The sequence below is a fragment of the Leptonychotes weddellii genome, chromosome 5 (assembly GCF_054177405.1).
Source record: "Leptonychotes weddellii isolate Sample4059 chromosome 5, ASM5417740v2, whole genome shotgun sequence".
NCBI classification, from domain to species: Eukaryota; Metazoa; Chordata; class Mammalia; order Carnivora; family Phocidae; genus Leptonychotes; species Leptonychotes weddellii.
In genome coordinates, this window is record NC_138373.1 from 101,349,487 (window position 1) to 101,376,355 (window position 26,869).

Sequence of the window (26,869 nt, forward strand, 5' to 3'; positions counted from 1 at the left end):
GCCGGCACCACACACAGCCTGCCACACGCACCCTGGAAAAACCCTGTCAGTGGGGCTGCAAATACCCCAGGGTCTAGGCACCCCCCCCCCACCTCAGGCTGGCTCAGTCCTCCTCTCCAGGCCAGAGGGAGAAAAATAACAAAATGAGAAAATAAGCTGTTTGGCTGTGGTGTGAGCAGGAATATCCATACAGAGCTGCCCACCACTCACCCTTACTCACTCTTTCCACACCCAGCCGGGGCGCCCAGCATGAGACAGACCACCCCCCTGCCCCCTCCCCCGTCTGGGCTAAAAGCAGACGCTGGTGAGCGAGCAGCAGGTTATAAATATGCCCGGGGAACTGCCGCCAACTCGCTCCCTTGTCATTCCCCGGGAGGGGATAGGGTGCGGTGGCTCCTAGGGAGGGGCCAGGGCTGCCCTGCTCCTGGGGCCCAGGAGGACGTGGGGCTTCCAAGAGGCTACTGCACTTTTTTTTTTTTTTTTTTTTGCCCTTTTCAAAGGGCAGGAACCACCACCACTTCATTTCTCCTGGACATTGGCTCATCTGCTCAGACGTGGGGTTCCATCCCTCCCCGGCCGGCCTCGGCGGGGACCTCAGAAGGAGAGGGCCCAACGCCAGCCTGGGTCACAGTGCAGCTCAGCACCACTTCTCTTTCTCACACTCGCTTACTCTCAGCAAAGCCGAGGTCCATTCAACGGGCATTTGCTGGGGCCTGCTGAGCCCCAGGCCGCGTGCCTAAGCACACCTACGCACACAAGTGTCTGCACGCGTACGTGTGTGCACTCACAGCGGGCCCGACTCCCTCCCATGTGCTCACATCAGCGCCGGCCCTCCCTATGGACTTCTGGGCTTGAACCTGGCAGGCTCACCAGGAAGGGTAAAGCTCCAGGCTCCCGGTTCTGCCTCAGAGCAGGTTGGCGGAGGTGGGGGATGTTGAGAACCAGGGCCCTCAAACATTCCTGCTCCCACTAGTCCCCCGATAAATGACGGGTCCTTTTTCTCCTCGCTGCCCAGTCATCTCCCAACGCGGGCACCATGCCAGGAAGAAAGAGCCACTCTGTGGGATCCTGGGGGGCACCTGCCCAGGCTGCCAGAGCCTCCTGCTTCCCAGCCACTTGCCAAGTAGGTGCCAAGCTGGGCAAAAGGGGGCAGTGCCACCCTGGGAAGCTTCCAGCTCTCCTCCCCCAAGGCTGAACCCCTCCCCTCTCCCTCCTCCCTATTAATCCTCGGAAGTGAAGGGGCCGTCCCTGGCGGCCCCTCGGCCCTATTGTGGCCCCTCGCCCTCCTCGGCTGGCGTCTAATTAACTCCTCCTGCCCCCGGTTTTGTGTGCCCCCCTTACCCCACCTTGTCGGCCCCGCCCCTCCGCTCGGCCTGCTCCCCCCCACGGACATTCCAGCCCGGCCGGGCTGGTGTGCCAGGGCAACCAGGGCCGGACCGAGGCCTAATCCTCCCGCCGCCTGGCCAGGCTGGGGGAGCCCCACTCACCTCCCCGCTCTCTGGGGGCTGCCCGGCTCGGCTGCGGCGGAGACACACAATCAGGACAAAGGCGCAGCCCCCAGGGGGCTAACTCAGCCTTCACGCCCAGGTTGTGCGGCATTTGGGGAGTTTAATGAATTGTCCATCACGCCTTTCAGGGCCCGCCCGTCAGCCTGGATTAATCTTCGGAGCCCTGGTGGGGTAGGAGACACTAAGCCTGTATTTATTACTCTCCCATTGTCACTAATTGAGGTAATTATCTGTGACTCTGGCCTGGCCAACAATGCCGCATTCACTCCCGGGACCTCGATGGGCCCGGCTCCCACTCTCAGCACCAACCCTCCCTCCTCTCTTCTCCCAAACCCGCCAAGGGCTAAGTTGGGCCCTAGAGCATGTTGGGAAAGTGGACAATGTCCCACAATGCTTCACCTCCCAACCAGTGTCTCCCACAGCCACCATTATGGAATTGGAGCTAGGGAGAAGCCTGGTCCCCCCAAAGTAGATGAGAAAAGGAAGGCAGCCTGTCTGGGGACAGGTTTGGCTGGCAGAGCCCCCAGGCCCTAGAGGGGCATGTTTCTGAGATTTTGGTTTTCTGGACTCTGCAACTCCTCATCTCTGGGCTGGTGACACCGGGGTCTCATAGGGCCTTTCTGTGGATCCACCTTCATGTTCCTGTAGCCTCCAGAGTTGTAGAAGATTGGGAGGCCCTAATCCATACCAGGCATACTCTCAGGAGGTCCCTAGAGCCTCCAGAGCTGGCAGCATGGCTGTGGGTATGATGGGGGAGGTTGGGAGAGAGACTAGGAAAGGGCTGGTCAGGGAGCTCGGATAAGGCAAGAGGAATCACCCCAGGAAGGAACATCTATGTGGCCATGCAGCAACCTTAGGGAGAAACGTGGATTTGGAGGGGGTGGGCAGTGCCAGAGAGTAGATTTCACGTGGAGATGCCTTCCCAGGTCAAGGGAATTGGCCTTGGGAACAGGTGTGTGTGTGCATCTGTGTGTGTGTGTGTGTGTAAAAGAGAGAGAAAGCAGGCAAAAGAAGATTTGGTTTTTGATTAGGACTCTAACTGAGCTCTTTGAGGACAGGGACTATGTCTTGATCACTGTTGTTTTTCCAAGAGCCTAACACTGTACCTGACACATAGTAGGTACTGTCCGGCGAATGGATGGATAGATGAGGCCAGTTCTTACATTGGAGCTGGGGGTATGTTGGCTCTTCTTTCCCATAGCTGCACTCAGCCCTTTTATTCTGTCTCAGCACTTGCTGGAAGGAAGTGTCTAGACCATCCAGGGACAGTTCTTGGATGGGCACTCCTCCAACTGCAAACATTTTAAGGACCTTGGCAGAATGCAGCGCTGCAGTTGGAACGGCGCCACCTTGTGGTGCCTCTTGGAGGAGCTCCTGAAGAGACTCGGGCAAAGAAAGCGGGGTTCTTCCCTATGCTGGGGGCTGGGAACACCAGGCCGCAGCCCCCTCTCCTCCTGTATATCTGAGGCTGCGTTGCTGTACCAGTGTTCCTGTTACGCAGTTTTACCATTTGTTCCCACCTTCTGCTAGCATTTGCCGAGCGCCTGCTCCGGGCCAAGCTTGTAGGGGATACAGAGCTAAACCAAAGGCGCTTCCTTGAGTAGCTCATGGTCCAGCAGGGGGTTCCACAGCCTAACAAGACCAACAAAGGTCATAATCAGTCAGTAGAGAAAACAATGATATAGGTGTTGAGGAGGCAATGGGGACATTAGCAGCTCAAAAACTTTCTGCCCCTCCCCTCTTCCTCAATTCCTTTCACTAAATCTCCAACTTTTATCCTTGCTTTCCAGAGGCGCTTCATGATTTGGCTCACACACTTCATTCTAGGATCCCGCACCTCTGCATTCCCCAGGGCCTCTGTTCCCTGTGAAGGCTTTGTGCTTTCCCACCTCTCTACCTTTGCCCACACCCTGGAATGCACATCTTCCCCATCTCCCCCTATTGAAACCCATCTGGAATGTCCCTCCCTCCATTAAGCTCTTCTAATTTCCCTTGGCAAAATGGCCTTGCCTCCTGAAGCAGCTTCTTGGCAGGGCTTTGGTTAACAGCACATACTGTCTGTCCCGTGGAAGGTTATCTGTGTAAGTTACTTATCCTCTTACTAGGCTTCTACCTTCCTGAGGACATGGGCTCTGTGTTTTGTTCATCTTGGCATTCCTTGCGGCACTGAGCTAGGCACATCATATGTCATCATTAAGAGAAGAAAGAGATGGGGCGCCTGGGTGGCTCAGTTGGTTAAGCGACTGCCTTCGGCTCAGGTCATGATCCCGGAGTCCTGGGATCGAGTCCCACATCGGGCTCCCTGCTCAGCAGGGAGTCTGCTTCTCCCCCTGACCCTCCTCACTCTCATGCTCTCTCTATCTCATTCTCTCTCTCAAATAAATAAATAAAATCTTTAAAAAAGAGAGAGAGAGAAGAAAGAGATGGATGGGTGGATGAATAAGTGGATGAACGAATGGATGGATAAATGGATGGATGGATGGATGACAGAGGGGTTGGTAGATGGATGGATAAATGGATAGGTGGGATATATAGATGGGCGGATGCATGCATGGATGAACAAAAGGATGGAGGCATGCATGGATGGATAGACGGATGGATGAAGCAATTCTTCTTTAAAAGGACTCATCAAAAGCTATGTAGTGTCAGGGGCTTCAAAGGAGAAAGCCCACTCCTTGCCAAGCAAGGCATACAGGCAAGGGGACAATATCCAGACTGAGCCTTCCTTCATGACAAGTGCACCCTCAGTGACTCACCTCCTACTCCCCAAAAGTAACTCACATTTGGGGGACTGCTCCTTCTTACATTCTTGCCTAGATCCTCAGGAATGCCTTCATTAACATATATTATGTTTCACAGCCTGCACTGACCGTAATGATTTTGTGGGTTTCCTCTCCCATATCCCTTCCCCTGTCTCACACACACCCTGGATTGGACGCTCCCTGAAAATAGAAGCCCTGTCTGAGTCTCTTGTGTGTCCCTGGAGCCTGGCATACAAGTTTAATGAAGGAGTGACCAGATGAGTAACTGAGGGAATGCTCACCCTTCTCTACAGACACACTTGGCCCACTCCCTGCGTATTCATGTCTAGCCGTCTCTCCTGGTCCTCTCCTCCTCACACCCCATATACACACTCCTCACCCCGAATCCCCTAAAGTCCCAGACTTACGGCCTGGTTCTCTGTTGCCCATTTGTGGCTGATCTAGGGAAGTCCCAGGGCTCTCATGAGAGTCCGAAAGGAGAGGGGGCCCTTAGGCCCTCTGAAGCCATATTAACCCGGCCCCATTTGGGACAGAGAAGGGCTTCCCTGGGAAGAACCGGGCTGTTGGGAGGGTAGTGGCCTGTGCTAACCTGAGAGATGCTACCCCATCCTGACCACGCCCTCCCGCGTCTGCTCTCCCTACACCTGACCCGGGAGGCTGTCCCAGGGTTGGGGGTGGTTGTGGCCTCCGTCTCGAGGCTGGCCAGCTGGCAGACACAGCCAGATTTAGAAGTCATTTTCGCAGCAGGGAGCCTCCAGCCTCCCACCCACAGTGCCATGCAGGGCCAGTCTGAGATATGGCTCACCAAGGGCTGGCCCCCAGACCTGCAGTCACCCCTCCCCTTCTCTCTGTCCCTTTCTCCCCAGATCTTTAGCAGCCAGTGCTGACTCCACCCTTAGGCAAAGACGAAGGAAGTCCTGGGGAAGCAGGGTGTGTTGCCTGGCACCCTAACTGCCCAAATCCTCCCTGTACATCCTCCACCCATTCAAGGGACTGTGTCTCCACCCCGGGGCTCCCTTCTCTTCTTGACCTGGCCTCAGCTGCCTGTTGTTCTTCTTCCCCAACCTCTACTTCTTTCCCCCAGCCTCCTGTTCTTATGCCCCCAATACTAATGAAATAGCTCTAGAGAGAAATAATAATCAGAGCTTAACACTTGTGTATCCTTTATTATGTACCAGGCATTGTTCTAAGTGCTTTTCATATTGAATCATTTAATCCTCCCAACAAGCCTAGGAAAAAAGCACTATTCATAACCCCATCTTATAACTAAGGACACTAAGACACAGAGAGATTGAGTAATTTGCCCAAGGTCACACAGCTAGTGTGAGGTAGAGGCAAGATCTAAACCCATGCTGCCAGGCCCCAGAGTCCATGCTCTAAACACAACACTACCCTATTTTTCCGATAATGGTAGTAGTGTGGGTGAACTCTTAGAAACTGACCTCCTGAGTGTTCCACCTCACAGAGTCTTTGGCTGTATGATGGGGTCTCCCTCCACAGGACCGGCCCCCCCACTATCCATACAGCTCACCTCTTCTTCCAGCCTGAGAGCCTGGAGGCCCCGGGCTGTAGCAAAATCCAGGCAGATGCTCTCAACACTGCCCTGGCCTTCCTCGGTCTTCCTCCTGGCCTCAAGTCCGTTCCCTTCTCAAGCCCAGAGGTCCAAGGCACACACTCCCGAGGGGGCCAGGCTCACCCCAGCCTGTCCTCAGTTTCCACTCCTGAGAATGTACCCTCAACTCCAGTCTAACCAGACCGTTTGGTAATTTCCAACACATACTCGGCTTCCCCCAATCCATACGACTATTTTTGCTCTTTCCTCTACTTGGAACTCCTTTCCCCAAATTCTATCTCAGATGCCACCTCCTTCAGGGAGCCTTTCCTGATCTCACAAAATCCATACAATCTCCCTTGTTTGACTCCTTATAATACTTACCACTCGCTGCTCACTACTATCATTATTGGTGAGTGTTCATCTTCACCCCATTGCAGGCAGGCCTTACTCATCTCTTTCCTGGAGCCCAGCTCAGGGCCTGCTTCCTCTCAGGTGCTCAGTAAATGCTCAGTAGTTAGGATTGGCAGTAGTTAGACTTGCAGGTGGAAGGTAGGCAGACCTCAGGAAACTTTGATCTCTGCCCAAGGTGAACCTCACTTCCTTTACTTCCTCCAGCAAGAGCTAACTTGAAACCTGACGTTGTGGGTCCCAGGCAGGTTCTGGGTTGGACTCTCCAGGGTAATTTTGATCAATGCTCTCCCCTCAGGTTAAGAAGCCCAAAGGGACACCCCCACCACACACACACACTGAACCAAGGTCAGCCTGCCCCAGTGCAGGGTCCAGCCCATCGACCTCCCAAACTGTCCTGCTCTCTCCTATCCGTCCTGACATGTCTGATCTCTCCGGGTGAGGGTAGGGAGTGACATCAAGATAACTGAAGACCAAAATCATAAGTGGCTTGAGAACGGGGCTGGGGCTCTGAGCGCTGAGCGGGAGTTGGAGTGACTCGGTAGGGATGGGGGCAGAGGCGGGCCGGCCAGGACTTCGCGACTGAGTCTGGGCGAAGCCCCCGCGCCCGCCGTGTCGGCGGCTAAATTTACCCAGGCTGACTCAGCCCTTGCCCGGAATGGGGGGTGGGGGGAGTGCGCCAGGGCAGTGGGAAGAGTCAGCGGGGGTGGGGCGGGGGGCAAGGGAGGAAAAGTCCGACTGGGGGTGACAGGGGTGAGCCAGGAGTTTCCATCAAAGAAAGGAGTCCCCCCAGCCCCCCACCGAGGGGGGAGAAACAGTGGAGCCCTGGGGGGAGGGACACGGGAGGGACTGGGCCGGTGAAAGGAAAAAGATGCCAAGATTGGACAAAGGGAAGCTTAGATTTATTGAGCGCCTACTGTGTGCCAGGCACTGTGCAAGGCGCTTTACATACATTATCGCATAAAATCCTCACAACAACCCTGCGAGGTAGGTGTTTATAAACCCCCATTTGACAGATGAGGAAACTGAGGCTCAGGGAGGTGAAGTGATTTGGCCAAATTCACATGGCTAGTAAGTAGAGACAGAACTGTCCAAGATCAGAGAGAAAAAAAGACTTCAGTGTCTGGGTCCCAAGCCGGTTGGCATGGGTGAGTAACAAAGAGGGGCTCCGCGCACTTCCAGAGGTCTGGAAGGCCAGAGGCCTGTCCCCGACCTCGCACGGCTGGAGGTGGCAAGACGGGGGACCCGCGCGCTGTAACTGGGTATCAACTGGTTAACTAGCAGTGCCCGGGTAGGGGGGACTCGGGAATTAGCTACCGGGGAAATCCGCGACCTGCGCGCGCCCCGTAGTGGCTACAGCGAGTATCACACCCCACACGTACAGGCTTTTTGGGACCAACCTCCCCCTTCCTTCCCTGGCCAAGGTTTCTGGAAGAGGCAGAGATGCAAGAAATTTTCAGGGTTCTTTCAGATGAGTGATGCCACCGGGGTGGGAAATCGTTGTAACGATTCAGAGCATCACTAAGGAACACTGGGGAGGAGGAGAAGGGGGGAGGCCTAAGGAGGTCCCAAGCTGATTCACTGGCTGCCTTCCCTCCCCAGCTCGGACCACCACAGGCCAGGGACAGTGACAAGGCCACCATCCTGCTCTGCCTTGAGGAGCCCTCACCCAAACCTAAGAGACTGGGATAGAAGCCCGTACCCATTTGCTCAGATCTTCTGCAAACCCTGGATAGTCTCTTGAATATGGAGAATGAGTGCAGGTGACAATGAAGCCATCTGAGGGACCCTCAGACTCTGTTCATTTATTCCCAATTCTCTTTCTTGGCCTGTGGAGGAGAGGGTGAGATAAAAGCCGCCCCCAAGGATCCAAAGCATCAGGGATGAACTTATCCCAAGGCGTGTGACACCAAAGTGAGCCCTCTTCCTGTTTTGCTGGTTGTATCTGGATCCCTTCCTCTTCTGCCAAGGGCCTCTATGTCACCTGGTCACCTCAGTCAGAAGCCTCTCCATCACTTTCTCCCTCCAAGCCCCAAGATCCTGCCCTAAAGTTGCCCTATGACTATAACATCCCTGCCTTCCCGCCTGATCCTGGCTAGGCCACCTACTCTGCTCCACACCTAGTGCATCTGCCCCTGCTGAAGACCTTCCGCCAGTGCCCTGAATGGAGCAGGCATTAAAGTCTACTGCTCATCCTCACCTGTCATGAGAAAGAAAAGAAAGAAAGAAAGAAAGAAAGAAAGAAAGGAGAAAAGGAAAGAAAGAAATCACGAATTGGCATATGTTCCCTTTCCTTTCATTTGGGTGGCTTCTATTTCAAGTATGGGAACGACTCTGGGTAAGGGGGTACAAGGAAGTCTGTGAGGAAGAAAGAGGACCAGTGGGCCCAGGGATGGAAAAGTGGGGAACACAAATACAAGAAAGGGCCTGTCACTGCCGCTCCCTATTTCCCTGTGGGATCCCCTTAGTGTCCCTCGTCCCGAAGAGGGCCTCCTCCGTTCGGCTGATGACATCTAGAATCTCTCGGATACTGTCGCTCAGCTCGGCTGTCTTCCCGTCTTCCCCGGGCCGGGGCGGCTCATTTCGCCAGGAGGCGCCCGAGGCTTCTGTGTCGCTTCCATCAGAAGAGCCGCTGTGGACGTTGAGCTCCGCAGCTTCGTCCGAGTCCGAGTCTGGGGCGGTGTGACGGCGGATGCGGGATACGGCTTCCCGCAGGGCCCCGGCGTAGGGCCCTGGGGTCCGCGCCCAGCCCCGGGCCGCGCGCCGTGGGACCGCCGCCACTTGCTGCGAGCCCTCGGCACTGACCGTGCCTCCTGAAGCCGCTGGGCCTGAGGCTGAGCGCTCTGGGCTACCTGGCGGCGTGGGGGCGTCCTGAAGGTTTACTTCGCCAACCGGGAGCCCAAGGATGCGGGAGGCGCGCTCCTCCAAGGAGGAGTCCGCGGGCTTCCCGCCCTCGGCTTCGAACCCGCGCCCCCCAACGAACTGGTGTGAAAGGCGACTGCTCAAGAGCAGTTTTTGCCAAGGGTGGGGAAAGGCCGCGGCTCCCTCGCCCTCCTCCTTGTTGGGCTTCGGTTGATTAGGGGCATCCCCCACGACGCGCGGCACCCCATCGGGCAAAAGCTGTACATGCTGGGTTCGAGGGGTTGGAACATACTGTGACCGTATCACCACGCACGTGGCGTCAATGACAAAGACGCCTTCTCCCCGAGCACGGCCGCGGGAACAGCGGGGCAGGGTGTGGGCGCGGCGGGTCCCCTTCCAACCCTCCAAGGTCTCAGGTCCGGCCCCCTCTCTATGACCTAAGGACTCTCTCCGCCCCGTGCCTCCTGGAGCCCAGGGTCTGGGGAGGGTCTGGCTATGTCGGGGCGGCTGCTTTTTAAGGGAGGGAATCCAGCATTTGGGGAGCCAGCCCCGTTCCCTATTTTCTTTCCCTTCCCCGGAGCCCTTGAAATGGGGCCTGGACCTGGGGGCGGGACGCGGGGGGCTGGGAGTCGCAGTGGCCAACCCCCCGGGAGCTGTCTCCGTGCCTGGGCTCCCAGCAGCTTTGGCTCGGGGATGGCCGTCGCTTCCACTATTCAGGCCAGCAGTGGCCAGCCCCAGGCTTTTCTCCGCGGCCCCCTTGCCGGACTCCAGCCTCGGCCCGGCTGTTCCACAGCCTGGGGATCCCCCCAAGAGACCCCGCCCCTGTCGGAGACCCCAAGCCCCGAGGACGTCCCGGTAGATCCGAGGATCCAGCCTCTTCTTTGTGCACCCTCCCTCTGTCCTGGCCGGAGTCGGAGCAGAGGCTGCTGAGGCTGGCGCCTGGGAGGGCTCGGGGCCTCGCTTAGACCCCAAGGTCCTGTGGGGGCCTTCGTAAGAAGGTGGAGCCACGTAGGGTGGCGGGCGGTCCCAGCGTCGTCGCAGGGCTGTCCCGGCTGCGCTTCTCAGCAGCAGGTGAGCCTCGTAGCTGGGGGGCCCTGGCCGCCTACCTCCCCAGGGCCCCGCCCACGCCGCCCCTGGGTCGCTCTGCGGGTGCGCGGATGGACGGGGCGGTCGCCCCGCCGGCCCCAGGCGCTCGGGTCGTGAGGGAGCTGGGGGCCCTACAGGCTGGGCCACCCGAGGGGCGTTTCGAGGTTCCGGGAGGGGCCGACCGGGGGGGCTCCTTCGGGCCCCACCAGCCTTGCGCCTTTTTCGCTCGGTCTCCTTGGCCTCCCGCTCCTGCGATGCCGCTTTCCTTTTCTCTTGCTCCCGGGCTCGGGCCTCGGCCGGGGGCCCCGCCCGCCAGTTGGTCGCCTCCTGCAGCACCCTGGAGGCCCAGGGACGGCGGGGCGGCGGCTCAGGGGATCCCGGGCGCGGCCCACACCTGGGACAATGAGCAGGAACCCAGGTGAGCAGTTTGTGGGGGAAGGGAGCCGAGGTCCGGGGAGCTGGGAGCACTGGAGACCATTTGGGGCAGCCGTGTGGAGGGGTGTGTGTGAGTGTGTGCCCGTGTGCACGTGCGTATATGTTAGGGCTGAAGTCGAAGCCGGACTCCTCACCATCTCTCCATGCACACTTTAACAGCATCTGCCCCATCTCACCTCCTGCCCTTTCTCACACCCACTCTTGCCCCCCAAAACAATGCGGGAAGAGTCAGGCCCCAGCCCTCGGGATGCGGTAGGGGGAGGCGTGGGAAAGAGAAAGGGGGCCAGCAGCACTGGCTGGTGCCTGCGGGGAGGTCCGGACCCCACTCCCCGCCCCACCGCTCTCTTCCCGTCACTCGTCACCCCTCCTTCACTCACGTGCGGCTCTGGGGCCCACGGGCCCAGTGGCTGGCTTGGAAGTCCATGGGCTGTCGAGGAGGGGCGCGGCGACTATAATGACAGGAAATAGTCTTCACTTCGATCACCAGCAGCTTGGATTTCTGCACCCAGAGGCAGCTGCCAGACTCCTCATCCTGGGGCTCCCGGGGGCTGTCGGGCCCCTCGGAGAATAGCTGGCCATCCAGCATCCTGCCCCACCCCACCCCGGCCCCCCACCCTCCCACCCGCCCCGAGAGCCCCCTCCCAGCCCGAGGAGCCGGCGCCCACTGCAGAGCGACGGGCCCAGAGACTGGGGACTATATATACCCGGGCACACGTGTGTGCCTGTCTGTGTGTGTGTGCGCGCGCGCATGTGACACGGTGCGGCGCGGACGGCACCGCGCTGCTACCTCCCCCATGTGCACGGCCGCCCCCTGGGGCCCGGGATTGGGCGCCCCTTCCCACTGCTCATGTCCCCCAAGCCTGATGGGACCTGCGCGAGTGGGCAGGGGACTTATTTTTGCCAAGCTGACGGTGCCCTTCCCCCACCCCCATTTCTTCAACGTTCCTGTCGTTTTAACCCTTCACTCTTCTGCTTGTCGGGGTGCCCCACCACCAGGGTTCGGCCACTGACTTCCTGCCTCAGACTTCAGGAGGTGACGGGAATGGAACTCAAGGTCCCTGCCTGCCACTCTCTGCTGGTTTCCATGGGGTTGGGGTGCAGGGGGTCTATTTTTAGCGGCAGGGACTGTTCGGGTGCAGAGATGAGTAACCAGCTTCCATGCGGTGGAGGGAGGAGGCGGTAGCTTTCACGCAGCTTTTATGTGACTCTGGGGGAGAGCTGCCTCCCCCAAGCTCAGACAGGGTGACCCCCACACCTTTAACTCCTTACCCTCTCAGTGTTGCAGCCCAGGGCTGCTGGTAGGACACAGCAGTCTGTCTTGGCCATCCGAACTGTCCCACGCTCCTATTCTAGATGTTTGTCCTTGGGCACCTATGGAGCCTTCTCCCCGCAGCAGGCTCTCTCCCCCAATCCAGAAGCCAGGATTTGGGGGTCATACTGTTCTGTGCCCACACAGCTCTGCTCAGCCTTATGGAGGACAGACTAAGGGACTTATGTATTTGCACCCTTTCAGAACGGATGGAGGAAGAATGGCGTGCTCCCTTGGAAAACCATCCCCTAGCAACTGAAATGATAAAAGTGGCCCCCGTTTCCTAGCGTAGAGCTCCCCATCATCACCACTACCACAATGCCTAGCTCACTTAGCCCCCACCTGAAGTGGTGCTCAAGATGCTCACCTTTTCCACTCATTCTGTCCCAGGGGCAGAGGGTGTTGCTTACATCCCCATGATCCCTCCCCCCAAGCCTATACCAGGTGTCCCCTGATTCACCATGGTAATGTTGGTGGCAGCACAGCCCACGCCAACCCTTCCATGCAGAGACTTAGCAACCATGCCTGGCAACCATGGCAGCAGCTCCAGTGGAGGGGAGGGGTGCAGGGAGGTGGGAGCAGAGTGTGCATGGCAATGGTTCCTGAGGAAGAAGGGATCATTTGCCTCTTTTGAGAGGAATCGGTAAGAATAGGCTATGAGGCTCTTTAATTTTGTCCCTTGTCTTTCTTTCTGCTCCATCCTCAGATTTTGAGACTGATGGGTTGGGTTTTAGGGGAGAATGGGAGAGGCAGAAGATCATGCAGCCCTTCGGGTACAGACCCTTCCTTTTAAGAGGATGGGGCCAGGAGGGTTGTTGTGGGGGCAGAGACTGACTTCATGAGAACCAAAGCAAACAAACCCAGGCCCCCTGCTCCCTAATATGAACCTTTAGAGATAACCCAAACAGCCCCTATTCCCACCATTTGACAACACTCCCCTCGCCCACTTTACACACCTACCAGCTGCACTCTGGTGGCTCTTTGCTTGAAGGTGCTTCCTTCTACCCAGGTCCCCCCAGAGTCCCAGGGCTTTTTAAAGCCCTTGCCTCCTCCCTAGACAAACCCTCCATGATGGAATGTGACATAAGACGACATCTGTCCTTTCCACCATGCACTCACCCCCACAGACATAAACATACCCTAATTCTAATAACTTGGAAGCCTCCCTCCCCCAAGTCTGGGAATGTGCTGTGAGCTGTGAAGAGGTGAATGCAGAAGCAGGGGCTTTCTCCAAAGCCAGGAGGGCAGCCCTGGCAGCTGCCTTGACACTTTTCCCCATGAGCCATGAGGAAGCCTACTTTGGAGGAACCGGTATGGTATGGCAGGGTTCCTCAGAATTCGTAGGTAGGGAGAGGTTAGGTAGGGGCTAGGAGGTACTCTGAGATTGCTTCTGGTCTTGGATAGGAAATGGTATCAAACCTGCAAGTCAGTGGTGAGATGGTACCCAAAATTTGGCTCAGGCCCAACTGTCTAGCAGTCCTTATGGTATTTGGTGCTGACTGTTTTGGCTCACATGGTTTCAGCACAGGTAGAGTCTGCTCCCCGACCCCCCAGCTCATTCTCACCTTGGAAGAATGGTAAGGCATTTTGTAGGTTCAAAGACAGTGCCAGCTCAGCAAAATTCAAACACAGAGTCCAACCTTCCCTGACTAAGAAAAGTTGATGATGGTGGCATGTCTCTCTGCCTCCAGGAGAGCCTCAGTCTCTCTATTCTCTGGAAACCTAACGCTGTTAGGAGATTTTCCTGGGGTCCCAGCTATGATTCAGGCAGAGGAGAAAGCGAGGTAATAAGGAGAACTGCTGGGAATAGGGTGGGAAACAGTTATGAATGGAGAGTTGGAAAGCCAGTAAGTCTAGTGTAGTGGTAAAGAGCAGGAGCTCTGGGGCCAAACTGTTTGGGTACAAATCCTAGCTCTACATTTTACCAGCTGTGTGGCGTTGGGCCGGTTACTTAGCCTCTCTGCCTCAGTTTTTGTTTTTGTTTTTTTAATCTGTAAAATTGGAATCCTATCTACTGTTGTTCTGAGGCTTAAGTGAACGAATAGATGTAAAGCACCGAGCATGGTACCTGACACAGTTTTACATATGTATGTGTGTGTATGTGTGTGTGCCGTTATTCCTGTTGTTGTGAGTAATGAGTTGAAGAGGCCATGTGAGGTAGGCTGGTTGGAGCAGTAGTGTCTATCAACTACAAGAATCAAACAATCAAGCAACACCATGAAGAGGTTCCTGTCATTTTAATTAGGTTTGCCATGAAAAGCAATAACCTCAGCTAATCACTCTGCCCTCCTCCTCCACCTAACCCCCATCTCCCTTCATATGCACATAGCACAGGAACCCAAAGGCCCTCCTCCCCACAATCCTCCCCACTCCCATTATGGGAAGAAATGTCACTAAATGGACTCAGCCTCCTCCATATAGCATGAAACAGGATGAATAAAAATATCTTAGGAAGAGTTTTGTTGTGCTATTATCTTAGGGTGGAGTCAGGGGCAGGGAGACAGGCAAAGGCTGGGTGAGGTCTGGGGATCTCTCAGAGATCAGAATTAGCCTGAGGGGCACACAGCCCATCATTCACTCAGAAAGGAGGCTACATCTAAGAGGCTGGGGCTAGGATGGGCTAGGCTGTATGCATGAGGATAAGGACAGCTAAAAATCCATTCTCCTTCCTCCCCCCGCACCCTCCCCAGCTCCCGAGCAGGGAAGAGAGTCACAATTCTCTCAAGGTTTCACCTGTGGTTCCTAGAACTTTGGGCAGGCAGTGAGTGGGGCATATCCCCTGGTGCTGCCTGACCCCTTCCCCAGCTCAGGGCTTCTCTCCTCCTGTGAGCACCAGGGCCTGCAGGATGTCAGACAGTGATACAATCCCCTTGACCACATCATTCTCATCCACCACAACAAGCCGGTGAACCTGCACAGAGCAACAAGGGAGAAAAGGGATGTTTAGTGATGGCCTCAGTTAGGATGAGCCCTTCAACCCCTACCCACCTTGCCAAACCCCACACTCAAAGCTGCTCCCCTCAGCTCCTTCTGAGTCAGTGGCCTCCCTACCTCTGCTTCCACCAGCCTGTTGATGATGGTCTCCAGAGTCTCGTGCAGGTAGCACTTGAGGACACCCTCAAAGTAATGGGATCGATGTTGTAGGGCTTTGGTCACAGACACATCTAGGTTGTTGTAGGTCTTTTCTGCTGCCAGATTCTGGGGAGAGAGAGGAAGGTGCTTGCAGGGAAGCAAGGAAGCCAGCCCCCAAACCCTGAGGCCACCCAACCGCCAGAGGGATTCAGGGCAGTTGTTAGCCTTGCCCACCAGCCACACCCAACTCATTCCTTTTCAAATTGGATTTGAAAGCTTAGAAGCTTCTAAAACCCTTAGGTCCCAGAAGAGACTCTCTTCTTCTCCCTCTCCACATTCAACGCCCCGCCCCTTTCCCTACCTCCCAGCCCCTCCGCAATCACTCACGATAACATCAAACTTGGAGTAGATGTCCACCACACGCCCTAGGGGGACAGAGGCAGATCAGCAAGGAGGATCTGGCATCCAAGGCTCCCCCTGCCTATAGCATCACCCTCCGGGCTGAGCTGAGGGACAGCAGATTTTCCCAGAACCCCCCCGGCTTCCCTGGAGCCTTCCCTCTCGTTCTGCGTACTCTCTCACCTTTCTCATCTACTACTGGCAGTGCTGAGACTCGGTGTTGAACAAAGATGCCCAGAGCCACATAGACAGGCGTGGTGGTGCGGACCATAGCAATGTTGGCATAGGTGCCAATCTGTAGCTCTTCCAGAGACTTAGACATGAACTCTGGCTTGGGGAACTCAGTGATCTGAGGAGAGAACCATCAGCTTCATCTTCAAGAACCCCACACCACCCTTGGATACCCCTCCAACCCAGTATATAAGAAGTAAAAACCAGGGGCACCCAGTGGCTCAGTCAGTTAAGTTTCTGACTCTTGATTTCAGCTCAGGTCACGATCTCAGGGCCATGAGATCGAGCCCCGTGTCAGGCTCTGTGCTGGGTGTGGAGCCTGCTTAAGATTCTCTTTCTCCCTCTTCATCTGCCCCCACACCTCCCCTGCTCTCTGTCTCTCTTAAAAAAAAAAAAAAAAAGAAAAGTAAAAACCAGGCTGAGGACACTTACAAACAATTTGAGGAACTTGAGGATGCGCTTGTGGGTGAGGATGTACAAAGTGTTGCCTGATTCCGGGTCAATAACTGGCAGTCTGTGGATCTTGTTTCGAATTAATGAAGAGACAGCATCGAACAAGCTGTGGGAAGGTGGGGGATAATGATAAGTCCCACAGTGCTGAGCTTGAGCTGAGTAAATAGCTTCTAAGAGTGTATTTATAAACAGGGAAAACTGATGATTGGGAGAGGGGAGCAGTGTTCAAACCGACCTATAGAGTGTGTGAATGTGTGTGTGTTTGGGAGGAGAGTATTGTTTCTCTTCTGCCCCTGGATCTTTGGGTATCTAGGGCTTTAGCTACCCTGGTGGCAAGGCTCTTCCCCTTCTGGACAAATGGGTAGCTGGAACTCACCTGGCATTAGGAGAAATGCAGACGAGTGGTTTGAAGGAATCCTGTAGGTACACCTCTGAAGGGAAAAGGGAGGTTCACAAAATACCGGTATGGAAAACCATTTCCAAGGAAACTCTCCATCCCTTTTTCCTTTTACAACCCCCAGTTCTCTACATACCTCTCCAAGTTTCTATCTTGTGTTCTTCCAGCTCATAGATCTGTACCTGGAAACAGAAGCACAGGACTTGAGATTTGATCTCTCTGCTTCATTAACCCCTTGCAGTTTGCTTGGAAGAAAGGAACTAGGAATGAGGGACTTGGGTCATTGGGCTTCGGTGTCTTACCAAGGCTGATTTATAGTATCGATGCAGGATATTGATGAAATCGGTGATGGTTAGCATGCCTAGAAGAAGCCAAGACAAGATCCCTCAGCACTACTCAAAGTTTCTCTCCCTGCCCAGCACAAGATGCCAATAATATTGTGTACCAGAAACTTTTGCCTACCTACAAAACTTTGCTTCTTACTATCCCACAAAGGGGCAGCTCGTACACCATTAGTCACCAAAGCAAAGAAAGCTTTCTTCACCTGTAGCCAAAAGAGAAATCATCACAAAGGAAAATTCACAGGATGCAAGACTTTAAAAGAACAGGGGTTGGGTATGTTAGGGAAAACATGAGACTAAACCCATATAAGGACAAGGATATTACCCTTGGGATGAGATAGGATGAGAGTTTTTGAACCAGAGGCTCCTAGGAAGGGGGATGGGAGAAGAGGATTTCACCCACCTGCAGGGAAGTATCAAATACAACCAATTTGGAGCTTGTGGGAATCAGGTCATAGCAGCGATGAGACTTCATGAAGGAAGTATACACACTATTGTTGGATTCTGGGGTCTCTGCATAGGGTGGGATAGTTAGAAGCTTCCTTCCATGCAACGACTCACAATCAAAAGAGGCAGAAAATAAAAGTGTAGTTGTTCAAATATTTAGAGCCTGCTTTTTTATAAGGCCCCTTTTCTGTTTTGTTCCTATTGTTCCCAGAAAAACTAGATAAACCCCTTAGAAACTATTTCATACAACCCCCAAATCCAGGTAGGACTCTACAGGCTCCTCAGGCAAAAGATGGCTACTAAAACAGAAAATCTATTAATATCTTTCATTGACCTCTTCTAGTCTAAAAGTTTTTTCTCCTCTTTAACTTAAATTTCCCCTTTCATATATTTAAGCACATTTTCACTTGTTCTCTTTTCTCAATTAAGATGTAATTAAGCTTCTTAAAATTCAAGTAAACTTAAAATTCTTCTAAGATCTGCAGATGAGAAGTTGGGCTATTTCAGATCAACACTCAGTTGGAGCCCAGTGCTTAATTAACCTGGCCCCAAACGCCCTGAGAGTCCATCTTGGGATGACCCTCTGAATCAGAAATCATCCCACCTACTCTAGACAAATAGGAGACCCTGGCTGTGTTTACCTGTCCACTCCTCTGACTTTAATTACTTGCTCTAAACTGGAGAAGCAACCCAGAAAATAATCATCTGAATGTGCTATGTACTACGCTATGTGTACTTTAAAAATATCACATCATTTAATCCTTACAACAAATCTGTAAAGCAAATACTGTCCTCATTTTTCAGATGAGAAAACAGGTGGGAAGCAGATAAATAAACTGCTCAAGGTCACACCATTAGTAAGTGGCAAGACTTAAACACAGACCTGAGTCCAAAGTTCATGATCTTAAATCCTATGCCAGTTGTTTTTAGTGTTTAATTTCTTACCCGTTATACAGGTACACTGTTTAAAAAGCCAAACAGTTTTGGAGATTTTGTTAAGAAAAACTGCAGTCCCTGGCACCTACTGCCCTGTCTTATCCCTCCTCAGAGATGAGACCTCTTTTAGCTGATTATTTTGGCACTTATTACTAGGGCTGCAAATAACAACCTTATATTGCTGGGTTTATTTTTCCATTTTGGGGCATTATCTATTATTATCCAAGGAATATGAGAATTTTTAGTTCTCCCTCCTACCAGGACCCCAACACAAACATGCACTTCCCATCTCCCCATTCTTCCAGAAGTTAAACTATAATGTTGGTTACATTAGTATTTAAATAATTTTGACTGAATATTCCTTATTCGGAGCTAAGCCCAATGGTACACTCCTGGCTTTTTTTTTTCTTTCTTTCACAACTTTGTTTTCCCTGGAGTTAATAACTGTCTTGTCTTTTTGTTTTTTATAACTAATTCAAGTATTCATAACTAATTCAACCCCAAACTCTTTACCAGTTGTTTAGATCTCCTTTCAAGATATTCAGAAGCACTAGATAGTCTATCAATGTAAACCACCCAAAGAATTCTCTCAGGAGTCTTCTGACCTGCTCAAATCTGTGCTGGTTTGCTGGTGTGCACAGCTGTCCTCCTGAGATCTTCCTTCGTCGCCATCCAGGGGCCCCCTTTCATGTCTCTCCTGTATTGGCACTCCTGTGTCCTGTACTCTATGTTTTCATCTTTTTTTTTCTTTCTTCCTTGTTTTGGTGGTATACATCTTCCTGTAGCTTCCTGAGTAAGGGTGCATGGGAGGTAAATTTTTTGAGACCTTGCAGCCTGCAGGTATCTTTATTTTACCCTCATCTTTGATGTATAATTAGGCTGGATATAGAATTCTAGGTTTGGATTTATTTTTCCTGAAGAATGTTGAAGGCACTGCCCCCACTGCCTTCTAGTTTCTGGTGTGTTGAGAGTCCAAGGCAATTCTGATTCTTTTTATGTAACTTGTTTTTGTTTGTTTGTTTGTTTGTTTTCCTCTCTGGAAACTCAGGATCTTCTCTTTGTTTCCAGTGTTTTGAAATCTCATGATGATTGTGCTTTGGGTGGGTCTGTTTCATCCACTGTGCTGAATACTCAGTGAGTCTTTTCAATATGAAAACTAATGCCCTTCAGTTCCAGGAAATGTTCTTCAATTATTTCCTTGATCGTTTCCTTCCCTCTGTGTTGTCCTTTTTCTCTTTCTGTAATTCCTATTATTTAGATATCAGACTTCCTAGACTGACCCTTTAAGGTTGTTCTTGTTTTGTTTGGTGAGTTGTTTTTGTTGTTACTGTTGTTAAATAAAATATCTTATCTCTCCTAGTTTACGCTTCTTTTTCTTTTTCTCACTTCTTTGATTTTTGGGGCTTTTAAAAAAGATTTTATTTTTTAGTAATCTCTACACCCAACATGGGACTTGAAATCACAGCCCCTAAGATCAAGAGCCACACACTCCACCAACTGAGTCAATCAGGCACCCCACTTTTTTTTTTTGAGGGGGCAGGAGGGACAGAGAGAGAGGGAGAGAGAGAATCTTAAGCAGACTCTAAGCCCAGCGCAGAGCCCAACGTGGGGCTCGATCTCACAACCCTGAGATCATGACCTGAGCCGAAATCAAGAGTCGGACGCTTAACCAACTGAGCCATTCAGGCACCACACTTCTTTTTTAATTCTACTTTTTTGGAGTCTTCCCCAGCTTAATTTTCCAAACCTCCTTAGTTTAAAATTTTTGCTATTATATTTTTAATGTCCAAGAGCTCCTCTTTCTTTTCTGAAAATTCCTTTTAAAAAAACATGACATCCTCTATTTGTTGCATGGTGGAAATAGGTTCTTTATCTGAGTTATATTAATGTTAATTTTTAAAGTTTTCTTTTCTATGCATTGATTTCTTCTTTCTGTTGCTTCTTTCCCCTGCTTGTTTCTTCGGGTGGGGGGGGGAGCAGTTTGGATCACTTTTTATTTTAGAGGCTTTCTTCTTTTTTTTTTTTTTTAAAGATTTTATTTATTCATTTGAGACACAGAGATAGAGAGAGAGCATGAGCAGGGGGAGAGGCAGAGGGAGAAGCAGGCTCTCCGCTGAGCCAGGAGCCAGATATGGGGCTCGATCCCAGGACCCTGGGATCATGACCCGAGCCGAAGGCAGATGCTTAACCATCTGAGCCACCTAGGCGCCCCTATTTTAGATGCTTTCTTTAGATGTCTGGTTATCCTTGGTTTAAAGGAGCATTCAAACCATATTCTAAGAGTGTGGTCTTTTTTTTAAGATTTTATTTATTTATTTGAGAGACAGAGCACAAGAGACAGCAGAGAGCACAAGCAGGGAGGGGGAGAGGAGAGGGTCAGAGGGAGAGAGAGAAACAGGCTTCCTGCTGAGCAGGGGGTCCAGTGGCTGGATCCCAGGACCCTGAGATCATGACCTGAGCTGGAGGCAGATGCTTAACCCACTGAGCCACCCAGGCGCCCCAGAGTGCAGTCTTTAAAGTTGATTGGCAGCTCAAGTGTACACGTTAAGTCTTGTTGACTGTGAGCCGTTTAGATGGGGAACATTCAATACTCATATTTTTAGGGCTTTCCCTTCAAGGGAATTCTGGAGAAGATTATTTATTCAGTCTTGTGCTTGGAGGGTGAAGTCTTTTCTGTCAGCATTCTGGAAATTAGATTAGGGAAAGGACTGGGATCTCAGCATCCAGTGCAGTTCGCTTCATGCTCCCGTGTTTAGTATAGTATTTCAGCCCTCAACTGGGCCTGAACCCCTCCCCAGACCTCCAGTCTTTGCCAGAGTTGGGAGGAGGAGTTTCCTAGCTGCACTCAGTGGAGTAGGGAGTCTCTGAATCTAACTGCTTCTTAGATCTCCAGTGCTTCTCTTGGCCTTCCCTGCTGCTAGTCTGTAATTCAGTTTTCTCAGGTCTGCTAAATGATTTACCACTCTTGCATCTGTTTTCCAATTTCCAAATACTATTGTCTCCTCTCTTATTCTCCCTATTCTGGTGGGTTTGTACCTTTTGAAAAAAATTCTTTTATGGTGGCTTTAGTAGGTTTTTGTGAAGGAACAAAAGTAGATGCATGTACTCCATCCACCATCTTTAACTGAAGCCCACTATTGTTTTTCAAAGGAAACCTCTTGTGGCCCCATGCTGCTGGCCTCTGTGGGACTCCAGTGTCCCAAGTGTCCCCCACCTGGGAACTCCCCTGCCTTGCCCGAGGTGGCTGGGCTAAGGAGTTCCCAAGAACATGCCTTTTGATGCTAGTTTAAGACATGTTCCACTGAGAGTTAAATACCATCATTTTAGGCCACAGAATTATAAACATATTTGATTTGGCTTTCTCAGTATTTTAAAAATAATTTAAATCAGTTCCCCAACTGTAAAAATGTGGAGATTGACATAAAAACCCAAATTCTCCATTTTTTTCAAAATCAGATCTGACCACACTAGGCTTGAATTTCTGAACAGTGACAATTGACAAGACCTGGACAGTTGCTGCCTCCTTTTAGACATGATGGGATCTAATAGGTTGTCATAGTCATATGCGGCCTATAGCACTGCTTGGTTCACAATTTGAGTTTTTGACTCTTGCCTTGGTGCTACTGCAAATGTACTCAGAAACATAAAATAGGCACTGATATCATGTGGCAGTACTCAATTATGAAGATATCACCCAGATAATTCAAATATGACTATATTAACTTTTTAGGATACCAACAAAATGAAAACAGAACATTTAAAAATTCTCGTGGAGAACTCATAGACCCTTAATAATACGTCCTACGATCCCAGCCCATATTTCAATTCTCTGAGAAAGCATGTACTCCTAATGTCATAAACATGTCCTGGGAAGACCTAGGAATGTTCCTGGATAAAATCCTCTAAGGGAGGTGCCTGTAAGTTCTGCTTCTTTCTAGATAGTCTAGGGTTGGACCATTCCATTCTAACCAGTTATTTGGGCAGGTGCTAGAATACCTTCTCCTCTGCCCTGGATTTTAGGGTTTAGTGCCTCTATTTCTAGACTAGTTTTAAGGGCTTTCAAGGCCTTTCTATAATTTCTTGTGTACACTCAGTGGCTTTAGGGAGCTCACTGGATGATAAAATCCTAGTGGCATTGTTTCTGGGCTAATCAGAAAATACCAGGCACCACTGATACATGGTTAGCCAGCCCAGAGTTGCCTATGGAAGTTTTCCCTCAAAAATTTCAGTGGTTTGATAATTGAAAATATTAGTCATTCCCACCCTGCCCAAGATTTATTCCTGGGTGATCCTGCCAAATTACTAATCCTGATTCATTATGGTTTGGCACATTATCTGGCCCAGTTTTGATTTTTCCCAGGGGGCATCCTGAGAGAGATTCAAAAGCATCGCTGAGGACAAGTTAGGATTGGGCTATTGCTTTCGCAGCGGTTTCCTTTCTTCAGTAAACTTACCTTGAGGATGCTCATTTTCCAGAGCTGGGGAGCTATCTGAAGAAGTGACCTGGAGAGAAAAGAGGAACAAAGATTCAGCCTATCCTAGGCTCCATCCATTCTGGCCGAGCATGATGAGAAAGGCTGGTGAACTAATGATCTCATTTAAAGTACCATAAGGCCCTCTTAAAATATTATCTCGTTTAATCATAACAACCCTGAGGTAAATACTATTATTGGCCTCATTTTCACAGATCAGAAAACTGAGGTTCAGGAAATATTAAACAGCATGCCCAAGGTCACATGGCTGAGGTAGAACAGGAGTTTGAACACATATCTGTATGGTTCCAAAGCCTATGCCCTTATATACCACAATGCCTAATGAAACAGACTTAAAAGCTGAGACCAGAAAATCTGAGAATCCACAAGGTTCTCACAGATCTACTTTATAAAAACAAGGAAGCCAGAGAGACAATACTGCTTTCCCCCCAAATACCTAAGCCTAGTTGTAGACACTAGAATCATAGACATGCCCCTTTACCATTAAGAGAGGACCACATCAGGGGTGCCTGGTGGCTCAGTGGGTTAACCGTCCAACTCTTGATTTCAGCTCATGTCATGATCTCAGGGTCGTGAAATCAAGCCCCACATCGGGCTCTATGCTGGGCATAGAACCTGCTTAAGATTCTCGCTCTCCCTCACTCCCTACCCTTCCTGCGCAGGCGCTAAAAAAAAAAGAGAGAGAGAGAGAGACAGGATCACATCTAGGGAGGATCCCGGCAGCTGACTGTCACAGAGAGCTAAAGCTTGACTGACTGAGGGGTGGATGAGGACAACAAGTGTTTTGAAACTGGGGACCTGACTCCTCTTAGCACCTTGTGAGTCAAAGGCTCCTACAGCCCAGAGGATGCTGGTTTTCCAAGCTTCTTTGACCATGACAGTCTGACATTAGAGTGCTTTGAATATAGAGAAACCTTCAGAACCATCTCTGGGCTCCCTCAAGTGGGAATATTTGGAAATTTCCTTGTTATCTAGGAACCCAGGAGGGGTCATGCTAATTTTAATCCACTGGAATCAACAGTTTTGGCTCCATTTATTCTGGGTAACATACCAAAACTAACTTAAAGGCGTACTTCACCTACATAGCTACTGTAGTAACATGAAATTAAAGGCCTTGGCTTGAACCTGGTAGGTTGGTGGTAAACAGGGTCAAGTTGGCAGGACAGATCTAAATTTCCCTCCCCTAATGGGTCAAGGTGCGGGCAGGAGGGAAGGGGAATAATCTCCCTCTCTTCTCTCTGGGCTGCATTAGACTATCAGCTTGGCCTGGCATTTTGGCAAGGCTATTGGAACAACAGCCTCATCACTTATAAGTGGGAGAGAGGGCTGTTCAGTGGTAAAGATACACACATGATAACGCAGTCTCACAAAGATCTATACAAAGACACAGAAACAGCTACTTGTGTAGCTGTTTATTATACCCATCATATAATACTTACATACTGCACTGTGCTACAGTTTTTTTGTTTATTATCCATCCAAACAGGTTTTAAATTCCTGGAAGCCTAGAACTATTTTACATTTCTTTGTATCACCCATACCATCTAGCATGGGGTTCTGCACATAAATCTCAATTGTTTTGTTTTTTTAACTCTCAAATTGATAATGATAATGATGCACACTCCCGTGAACAGAGAGACCTAAGATTAAGTTACAGAGAGAAAAGTAAGGTACAGCTAGAGATACAGAAACCTACACAACAGAGTCAGGCCTTATTGAATATGACTTTACCTTTCTGCCTGTTTCTCCACACAGGAGGATAATTATGTCCACTTCTCTTTGCTTTTAATAACATAGGAAACCTGAGAAAGTACCACTGTAATACAGGAGTACAAAGTATTATTATAGAGACACCGGCTAGATCTGACACATGGACTCACAGTTTCTTTTGAACTCCTGATCCACATTTTTTAAAAAGATTTATTTATTTATTTTAGAGAGAGAGCACGCACACGCTGGGGGAAGGGGCAGAGGGAGAGGGAGAGAAATATTCAAGCAGACTTGGCACTGAGTGCAGAGCCTGACGTGGGGCTTGATCTTACGACCCTGAGATCATGATCTGAGTTGAAATCAAGAGTTGGAGGCTTTACTGACTGTGCCACCCAGGTGCCCCCCCCACCCCCCTGATCCACATTTCTAATTGTTTGCTGGATAACTACAGATGTCACAAAGACTCCTCAAACGCTTCAGTACAAAACAGCATCTGTCCTTTCATCCTATTATTCTTACTGGGGCTCCCATCTCTGTTTTTTTGCATTGCTCTCCTATAGGTGTCTAGGACTGTAGTATTGATTCCTCCAAGAATGAGCTATGCCAATATGTCTGCTTGGAATCGCAGGGCAGGGCATGACCTAAACATGTCCTTAACATCTATCAACTAAGCTGGTATGTTAGAAATGTCTCAAATCCATTTCTCTCCTTTCCACTTTCACAGTTTTAACTTAGGCTTTTACCGTTCACTTCAGCAATATTCTCTAAATTGGTCTCCCTGTCCATGTCACATGCTCTCCTGACTGAGCCAGCCAGGCGCCCCAGACCTTTTATTCTTGTTCAAAATTCTCTTAATCTGTAAGAGCTGATACCCTTGCCCGGGTGCCCAACTGCAAATCACTTTACCACTTCGCTCTGTTTTCTCCTTTATAACTTGAGGGACAGGACCTCTCTGCAGGCAGAGAAAGGGTGTGGTAAAGGAATTACTATGGGCATGGGACTGACCCAAAGAAAGATGAACCTGCCAGTAACAGATGATAAAAACCAAGACACGGAAGAGTTACTCTTCCCGACAGAGGATATTTGGTTCGAGATGCTAGAAAACGCTCCTGAGAGTGACGGTGGATCCAAACATGTAGCAGGCTACCTGCAACATCTCTGGGAGGATGACAGGCACCTGCCACAATTGGTCAGTGCCTGCTAGCCAAGAATGATCTATGCCAACACGCCTGCTTAGAATCGCAGAGCAGGGCATAACCTAAACTTGTCCAGGGACACAGCGGCCTCTAACACTGAAAGAGTCCCTCCTTCAGGGAGCGCCCACTTTTTAGTCTTATTAAGGCAATGTGACTTCGCCAGACACCTCGAAGCAGCATAAAAGTCTTTCTGATCTCCCTCCTGCCAGCGCTTGCAGGGCTCACACTCAGACAACCGGGGGCCAGGTGCTACCCGCAAGCGGGAGTCCCCCGGAAGCCCCCTGCCTTCCCCAGGAAAGCCGGATCACAACCCTGCTCTTTCTGGCAAACCTCTAAAGGTTTGAGGTGCCCAGAGGAAAGGAGGCCCGAGATCGCCGAGGTGTGCTCGGGTTCCTAACGGAGAGCAAAGAGTCACTGCCAGCTCGGGCTGAGAGTACCACGGACGTAAGGTAGGCACCGCGCGGCCCAGTCCTAGGAGATGCGCCCAGCGAAGGAGCGGAGGGGCAGGGTCACGGGATAGCACAGACCCCGGCTTCTCGTGCAGCACCGGTCCCTGCCCAGGCCTCCCTGTCCCCTAACGGGGGTCTCGGACTCCACAGCGCCCCCCGCCGCCCTCCCGTGCTCCTCACCGTCTCCATTTCAAGAGGCGCTGACTGGGTTCGCTCGCTTTAGGAAGCTCTCTGGGAGCCGGTGGGGAGGGGCGGGGGGGGCTCAGGCCCCGCCCCACGTCCGGTACCGCGACACCACTTCCGCCTACGTCAGGCACACGCAAGCCAAGGGCGGAAGGCGGGGAGTTCACTCTTCCGGCGTGGCCTGGCCTCGGTAACCGCCCTCCCCTAGGTCCTCTCGGACCTTCCGGATCCGCGGACGGCGAGGGTGACTGGACGGAGCCGCTTGTATTTAAAATGTTCTTTTTTTATTTGTCGTTTAAAAACAAACTTGGAAGAAGCAAAATCCAAAACTTGCCCTTTGCCTCTTGCAACATAAATTATGTACAGTTCAGAATGATCGCTGATACAAAACATGCCAAGGACAGAGCGCTGGGGGTGGAGGGAGAGAGGGCGCTTTAAAAAAGGGAATCATTTCATCCGTTGTTACGAAGGACCAACCTTGCTGTACAGGATACACACAACACAAAATAAAGTCTTCACGGGATTCACACTTGTCAGCGATTTATTTTTTAAAAAGGGGGAGGGTCCTGGAGGTGAGGGGAGAAGACTGTAAAAGGGAAAAACTGAAAATTGAATATGTGCAAGTGTAAACCAACCC

The 26,869-nt window shown here is 51.3% G+C and overlaps 2 protein-coding genes across 4 annotated transcripts; both read right to left on the reverse strand.

The window, feature by feature from the left end:
• Positions 1–7,113: 7,113 nt before the first annotated feature.
• DDN (dendrin) lies at positions 7,114–11,218 on the reverse strand. The gene is made up of 2 exons (XM_006752012.3): positions 10,994–11,218; positions 7,114–10,575 (listed from the first exon to the last, which is right to left on the reverse strand). Exons 1-2 carry the CDS (start codon positions 11,200–11,202, stop codon positions 8,664–8,666), a joined length of 2,121 nt encoding a protein of 706 aa, XP_006752075.2. The 5' UTR covers positions 11,203–11,218; the 3' UTR covers positions 7,114–8,663.
• A 2,927-nt stretch (positions 11,219–14,145) lies between these two features.
• Positions 14,146–26,376, reverse strand: PRKAG1 (protein kinase AMP-activated non-catalytic subunit gamma 1). Of its 3 annotated transcripts, none has more exons than XR_014145690.1 (12): positions 26,230–26,376; positions 22,656–22,704; positions 17,222–17,331; positions 16,940–17,021; positions 16,780–16,838; positions 16,614–16,659; positions 16,457–16,511; positions 16,060–16,186; positions 15,580–15,745; positions 15,359–15,422; positions 14,977–15,123; positions 14,146–14,836 (listed from the first exon to the last, which is right to left on the reverse strand). XR_014145690.1 is itself a non-coding variant. In XM_081821590.1 (12 exons), exons 1-12 carry the CDS (start codon positions 26,236–26,238, stop codon positions 14,732–14,734), a joined length of 993 nt encoding a protein of 330 aa, XP_081677716.1. In that variant the 5' UTR covers positions 26,239–26,376; the 3' UTR covers positions 14,146–14,731. The 3 variants fall into 3 exon arrangements, 2 of the variants coding, with proteins under 2 accessions (XP_081677716.1, XP_081677717.1); XM_081821590.1 differs by having other exon boundaries at positions 15,385–15,422; XM_081821591.1 differs by having other exon boundaries at positions 15,385–15,422; positions 17,222–17,374; positions 26,230–26,290.
• Between the last annotated feature and the right edge of the window lie 493 nt (positions 26,377–26,869).